At 51.6% G+C, this 7,386-nt stretch overlaps 1 protein-coding gene across 1 annotated transcript; it reads right to left on the bottom strand.

Moving 5' to 3' along the window:
- Positions 1–433: 433 nt before the first annotated feature.
- Positions 434–4,445, bottom strand: PDZK1IP1 (PDZK1 interacting protein 1). The gene is made up of 4 exons (XM_065746257.1): positions 4,238–4,445; positions 1,634–1,742; positions 1,019–1,117; positions 434–910 (listed from the first exon to the last, which is right to left on the bottom strand). The coding sequence occupies exons 1-4, from the start codon at positions 4,302–4,304 to the stop codon at positions 838–840; spliced, it is 348 nt and encodes a 115-aa protein (XP_065602329.1). The 5' UTR covers positions 4,305–4,445; the 3' UTR covers positions 434–837.
- Positions 4,446–7,386: the final 2,941 nt, after the last annotated feature.

The following is a 7,386-nucleotide window of genomic DNA, read 5'->3' as shown; positions in this document are numbered from 1 at the left end:
CGAGCCAGAGTGCTGACACAGTGTGCTGCAAAATGAGTAATCCTTGTACATTCTGCTGAGCAAATCATTACCGGGAAGACCTGGGAAGCTTGTTTGTCAGAGCTGTGCAGCCTAGCAGCCACCAAAGAAAAGCCAGGAGGTGAGCTGGGGGAGCTTTCCATCCCTATGGCCATAAATCCCCAAAATTCCCTGGTCATGGGACAGTGTCAGTGACACCCATCTCAGAGCAGCACCCAGATCCTGCTGCAGTCCTGTGGTCACAAAAGCAGTGGCATCTAAGCTAGGAAATAAGCAATGGATCACACCCATGAGGTGCAGGCCCTTCTCTGAGCACCCTTCCTCCTACTCTCCCACCCTCCCTAAAGTGCCTGAGGGCTGTAAGTGCCACAAGATGCTGGGAAGTCTTACAGGCTGCCAGCAGAATGAGCCTGAATGGACAGCAATTCCTTTTATTGCTGGCAGAGAGGATATGTACAGGAGAGAAGATTTGTTCTGAATCTGAAATACATGGCATGGAGCCTTTGTTCATGAAAACAAGGATGAGATGTTGACACAAGAGTGGGTTTTCCATTGACAGTTTCCCAGAAGGGAAGAGATTTGGGGAGGGAACATGGGGCCCCGTGCATGCAGCAGCATCTGGAGCAGATCAGCATCCCCTGGTCCAGGGGGTGGAGGACATCAGCCAGGCTGAACAGGTGAGGTGACCACAGGGCTCGGGAGGTGACAGCCCCAGACCTCTTCTGGGGTCTAACAAAGGGACAGAAGTCTGAAGGTCTGGGACAGAGGAGCTGCCGTGCGTGGAGACGTCAGTGCAGAGTGTCCCACCACCAGCTGGTGCTACATGGCAGTGGTGATCACCTTCTCCTCTGGATCCAGAGCGTTCTCATAGGCGTGCTTGTTCTCCTTTGACCTGTCAGGGAGAGAAGCACAAGCTGTTATTGTGCTCCAACGTTTGCCAGAGGCCCAGAGCAGGACATGACTCTGCTGATCCTGAGGGCCACAGGGAGGGTTCCTTCACCTGAAGTCTACTGCAGAGCTCACATACGTCCCTTCACGTCCATTGGGCACAGCAGCTTCCTCCTTGGCCCCGATGCTCACCACTGTCTCAACGTTATCCCTGGAAGGGGAGAGGAAAGATCCCATCAAAGGGAGAAAGAGGAAAACAGCAGAGAGAAGGGGGCAGCTGTGACACTATGGGGACAATATGGCACTCTCAGCAATGTGTGACCCTGGCTGGCTGTTGATGACATCTCAGTAGGGTGCTCCCACTCATCCGTCCACACACACAGGGTTGTTTTCTCCTACTAACTGGTTTTTCCAGTTGCCTTCTGTGTATGCCGTTGCAAAATAATCACCCACAGCCAGGAGTGACAGGGACGATAGGCAGAGCCGTGCCTCCCCTGGCACAGTGCAGTGTTTGTGTGCACATCCCAACCCAGGGGGAAGCACCTCCAGCCCTTGACCTCACCAATGCTGGGCCAACAGGATGACATGGGTCAGCCAAGCCAGGCAGCGTCCCTACACTGTGTCTTCCATGGGTCGAGTCCACATCACCATGATGTGACTGCTCAGCCACCTCACTCAGTGACAGACACAGGACAGCCCCAAGCATCCCCAGGGCCCCAGCACTCACTGCTGCTTCTTGCACCAGAACCTGTTGACCACGAAGCAGATTGCCACCAGCGTCAGAAACACCACCACGGCGATGACACCTTGTGACCATGGCTGGAGGTTGCCCCTGGCTGCAGGGAAGGATGGAGAAAAGGGATTAGAGATTCAATTATGCGCTTTGCCCACTTGGTTGAGATTCTCCAGCACAGTGTCAAAAGCACCCAGAGAGGAGCTGGGTTCTGCAGAGCCACGTCACAGCCTCTGCCACCAGGCACTGCTGTGACACTGCGTCCCCAGCACGAGTAGGACCACTTCAGCTCCAGAGACTTATATGGCTGAACATGCTGTCCAGACAAATTTCTGCTCTCCACTGCAAATAATCTTTATCAGAAGCAATAAAGGTGGACTGTGCAACCTGTGCTTGCAGACCAGTCCCCCACAGGCACGCTGCCAGCAGCTGTCTCACCATTTCTCCTGCCTGTGCAGACACTCTGCTGTGCTCACTTCAAAGTCCTCAGATCAGCACTCAGACAAGAGGAATCCGGGCAGAAATTCTCTCTTGTATCCTCACGCCTCAGATCAGCACTGAGCAGTGCCACACTGATGGCAGCAGGGCTTGGCCCCAACCTGCGCTACCCAACGGGCAGGAGATGCTCCTGCCCCGCAGCACAGTCCCTAAGACAAATGCTCCCCCTGACCCAGGGCCCTGCCAGCTTCATTTCCTCCCTTGCTCAGTCCTTGGCTGTTATCTCTGCCAGATTTATTTATTATTTGTGTTTTATTTTCCTGCTGGGGCCACAGTTCCCAGCTCACAGTGAGGTTTGTGATGGGGCTGAGGGAGTTCAGGGTCAGCCCAGGTATGGATTGCTGTCAAAACAGCAGGAAGCACTTCTGTGCTGCACGGGTGATGGAGCACCAGAGCACATTTCTCCTTGGAGATCTTCAAAAGCCACCTGGAGCTGGGCCTGGGCACCCTGCTATATGTGTTCCTGCTGGGCCTGGGGTCGGACAGGTAAGCTCCAGAGATCTCTTCCCACCTCACCCAATCTGTGGCATTCAGCGGTGACCAAAACCTCCAAATTCTCTTCTTTTGGTCTTCCAAGTAGGAAGGTGAGAATAGTGGGTGGGTAGGAGACCCAGTCCAGCCCGCTGTGCTCAGGAGATACTGGTTTTACAAGCAAAGCCTCCCTCAGACTGCTGTTCCCATGCAATTTCAGAGGATCCAGAGCTAAAGGGATGAGCAGCACACCAGAATCTGTCAGCTCTGGCTTTAAACAGCCTCATGGAGAGTGACTGCCAAGGGGAGTGAGAACACAGTGTATAAATGCAAACAGAAAACCAGTGCAGGGGCAGAGCGCTCAGCAAGGTGCACGACCCTGGACATGGGGGATCCCTTCCCAAAAAAGGTTTTAATGGAGACATCCCTCCCAGATCATCCCTGCCATCTCATCTCTCTTCTGCCCATGGTAATGATGTTTTTTTCCCCCATCAGACAGGAATTCCAGCCAATCAACCAATGTGGGATGCAGACTGCACTCCCTGGCAGACACGCACCCATTCATCTGCAGCTACAAACAAGACCGAGGAAAGCACTGCTGCCAAACTGAGTCCTTGTGCGTGCTGCAATTCTGTTTCCATACTCTAAGGCTGGTCTGAAGGCACATGCAGGACTTCTGGTCCATCTTCCCTGAGTGCTTGGAAGGCATCAGCTGTCCCCTGAGCTTTCATACAACTGTAGAGGTTGGAAAAGACCTCTAAGATCACCAGCCTCAACCCAATCCCACCATGCCCAATGATCATGTCCCTCAGTGCCACATCTCCATGGTTAATGAGCACCTCCAGGGATGGTGACCTCCCCCCCCCACTTCCCTGGGCAGCCTGTGCCAGCACTTTGCTATGGCCAAGGAAGCAGTGCCAGCTCTGAAATTTCACAAAAAGCTTTTCTTCCCTTTTCACTTTTTTTTCCCCTTTCTTTCAAGGCAGCAGCACAACATTCAATCCTGCTGACGGTGGAGACCCCACACTGCTCAATCTTTCATGAGTTGGTAAACAAATAGAGGAAGAGCGGTCAAGGCTGGGGCATCAGGAAGAGAAAGGGGGAGGGAATTTTCCACCTTTTTGGCAGGATCTGATTTGTTGTAATTACTCCTAATTATCTGTAGTGTCAGACAAGCCCTGAGTTTCACAAAAATAATGTCAGAGCAATAGGAAGTTTCTCTATTAAGTCTCCAGGAAGGGAATGAAAGCACGATTTGCAGAGGAAAATATTTGGCCCTGCCACCTCCACCGAGATCAGAACCACAGAATAAGAAGAAAACCTGGCTGCCAGTTTGGGAGCAAAAAGCAAAGCAGCACTTTCCCGAGGAAAAGAAAGAAAGCAGTTCTTAAGAAAACACGTTGCCCATCTCTGAGTGCCAGGGATCAGTCAGAGCTGCTGCGTTGCAGTGTAACTCAGCATTAAGCAAAACAGGTAAAGACTCTGCTCTGTCTGCAACCACCGAGCTCATATAGAAAGGCAGAGCTGCAGGACCAGCTGAGCCTTTTTTCCCATTGCCAAGCAGCTCTCCCATCCCCAAAGCTGCCCCTGCTCCCCGTGCCTCAGTTTCCCCAAGGATGGAGCTCTTACCTTCCTGGCAGCTTGCAGGCTCCAGAGCCAGGAGGAGCCCAAGGATGAGAAGCTGCAGGGCCGGCATGGTGCGGGGTTATGGTGTGGGGTGGTAGGGCTGCAGGTGGTGGTGCGGGGCTGGGAAGAGCCGCGCTGCGTTAGGAGCTCTCCGGGAGGAATGAGCCGGGTAAATTATCAAACACGTTAACGAGGGTGGCTGATGCTCACACCTGGGTATTCAAATCCGACTCCGGGAAGGGGAGGAGGGCTGTTGGAGGAGGTGTCTCTTTCTTCCGCCCCAGTGAGAAGGATTAAGGGGAATTTGGGGCAAGGTGACTTGAACCTGGCTGTTCCCTTAGGGCTTGGAAGGGAGCCGAGACGTACAGACAGCGATAGGACGGGTGCGGGAGGAAGAACTAACGCCCTCATAGACAAATCTCTGCTGGGGCCTTTGGGGAATGCAGCCGAGCAGAGAGGTGAAATCTCAGCCTTGAGAGCTCTCCCTCATCACCACTGACAGTACAGGGGGTGGGGGCTTCCCCAGGAACCCCTTCCCACTCCCGTGCCCCATCCCAGTGCTGGGGTCCTGGGGATCCTTCACAGGACACAGGCACAGACCCATGCTGCTCAGCAGGGAAACGGAGCGCCAGGTGCAAGAGAAGAGTGCTGCTGTCCTTTGCACCAAGTGTCATTAACAAGCTGGGAAAACACATTTGTGGCCTAGAAACATCCCTTTATTAAACCGGCCTCACTGCTGATTGCTGCCTCCCCTATCACAGTCGTTGCTAAATAGAGACTATTAACATCGCAAACAGAGCGTTTGTTTTATTGGGCCTTCAGGGCTGATCCTGAAGTTTTCCTGACATCACAAGAGGTAGAAACATGCAACTGCACTGCAGCTGACATCCTGCTCTTCATTCTCCTTCTTTCCCTGGACCTCAAGCAGTATTATTTATCCTGGAAATGGTCTGGAGGTGCACGAGGCCAGCTTCCAGCTGTCCTCCAAGTTCCTTTGCACATTTGTTTCCCCATGTCCAAATCCCCCATGCAGCACAGGGTGGGCTCAGCCTCAGCCCCCACCAGCTTTGCTCACACACAGGGAAAGGGCTCTCTGAGGATGGGACTCTCTCCATGCACCTGGGAAGGACCTGCCCATAGTGTGGCTCTGTAAAAACAATGCTGTCACAAACCAAAGGTGATGAGCTGGCTTAGGAAGAAATAGTAATGAGAGTGACCTTTGGTTTCTCAGTAACTTGTTTGCATGTTATCCATTCCAAGGAGGCATGCAGGGCTTGTGCACTTTGCTGCTTGTTCCTTAGTAAAACCACACCAAAAACACACACACAAAGAAATAACCAACTGCCTTCAGCAGAAGGCTTCACCGACACCCATTCCCAGGGGCTTCCTTTAGAAAATGCAGTGCCTGTGACATCCACTGGCTGTTGCTGCCCACCCTGCATCCACATCACTCTCAGCCCCTCCACACTTAGGAACTTCTTCCCATCTCTGCCCAGCTCAACCCGAGGGACCGCAGGGCTGATTTCCAAAGAAAGAAGAAACTTAAGACAGAGTTCTTCTGCCCTTGGCCGTTGAGGGCAGGGGCTCATTCCTTTGCTTATCTCAAAGCTCTCCCTCTGCTCTGAGGCATCTGCTGAGCCCATGGCAGCTATTAGGGAGGTATGCACTCCTATGGCCAAAGGGCCCATGGCGTCTGCTTGGCTGCACGTCACTCAGTCAGGTCTGGGTGGGGGGATGAGGAACAGTGATGGCAATGGGTTTACTGTGAGGAAAAGATCAGAAAATTCAGCCAATAATTCATCACTGCTTTGTCCTTTTGTGATTCTGGCAGTGGAAGCATGCAGAGACAAGGAGCTTCAAGTTCCCACTGCAGCACTTTGGAAGTCTTGTCATCCCTCATGTTTATGGTCTCAGCAGCACATAGATATGGCAGCACAAACCCTTTTGGAGCCATTTTATTGAAGGGAGAAACTGAGGCAAAGAATGGCAATTCCCTCTGCAGCTCTGAGCCCCAGCCCAGCTCTCTCCAAGGGACTCTTAGGAGCTGTTGCCCACACAACAGGATTTGGACAAAGCCCGGTCCTGGCATTTCAGCATTATGTTGATATCCTCCAAAAAATTGACATTTCTTCCTTTTTTATTTTTACTTTTTTTTTATTTTTCAGCCAAAACTAACATTGGCTCAAAGTGCATTCCTGAGCCTAAAATGTGTTCCTGGGTGATATGGCTCAGTGCAGATGCCAGTTCCTCTTTGAGAAATGTTGTGGGCTTGTGTGTTTCTGTGGAGGTTGTTTTTCTTTTTCCTTCATTTCCTTCCCCTATCCCATCCTCCTCCCCTCTTTCATCCACCCCATCTCCCTTCTGCCCCACTGCACCAGAAAGAGCCATAAAAACAAATAATTAAATGAATTAATTACGTAGATTATAGCAAGCCTGAACAGTGCAAGAAGAAAATATTTTTTTTACTTCCATTAAAAACGTGGATTTTCACTCAGGCTCCCCAGCAGGGTCAAGTCGGGGCTGGCAGGATGCTTGCCTCCTGCAATGGGTGAGCTATTTCCTTGGTCGGTTACTCAGTGGCAGAATCACTTGGCAGAAGGTATGTGCAAGGTCTGGGAAGCACAGAGAAGGACAAGGGACATCCAGAGACACTACCCCCCAGAGGAATTTCATGAAACAGTGTCTGATTGGGCTGTTATACTAATAATCAGTACTAGGAGGGAGCTGGTGCCCAGCTGCCATCACGCAGTAGAGCGCAGCAGCCCCAACCCCTCATGTTCTACCCCACCCTGTGTTTTGTTACAAGGCTTAAAGATGTTCCACAAGAGCTGGTAGGTGGACCCTATCATCAGTGTCAAGTCTGAGACCCTTTGTCCACCCACAGTCTGCGTTACTCTCTTCATTTTCCTCTGAGATCATAAAGACACTGGGTTGGAAGGGACCTTAAAGACCACCTAATCCACCCCACTACCATGGGAAGGGACACTAGACCTCAAAGTCCCATCCAACTCAGCTGTGAACATTTCCATTGATGAAGCATCCACAGCTTCCCCAGGCAGCCTGTTCCATTGCCTCACCACCCTCATCATGAAAAATTTCCTTATATCCAATATATATTTACCTTTATTCATTCTTAAAACATTGTTCCTGCT

This window comes from Cyrtonyx montezumae, unplaced genomic scaffold (genome assembly GCF_038088225.1).
Source record: "Cyrtonyx montezumae isolate F1298 unplaced genomic scaffold, pur_monq_1.0 scaffold_1, whole genome shotgun sequence".
NCBI classification, from domain to species: domain Eukaryota; kingdom Metazoa; phylum Chordata; class Aves; order Galliformes; family Odontophoridae; genus Cyrtonyx; species Cyrtonyx montezumae.
This window is presented reverse-complemented; position numbering and strand designations above follow the sequence as displayed.

Coding starts and splice junctions, on each gene's coding strand:
- PDZK1IP1 (XM_065746257.1), bottom strand. CDS start 4,304: ATGCCGGCCCTGCAGCTTCTCATCCTTGGGCTCCTCCTGGCTCTGGAG. Junction 1,743..4,237: donor GCCTGCAAGCTGCCAGGAAG/GTAAGAGCTCCA, acceptor CCTTCCCTGCAG/CCAGGGGCAACCTCCAGCCA. Junction 1,118..1,633: donor TTCTGGTGCAAGAAGCAGCA/GTGAGTGCTGGG, acceptor CTCCCCTTCCAG/GGATAACGTTGAGACAGTGG.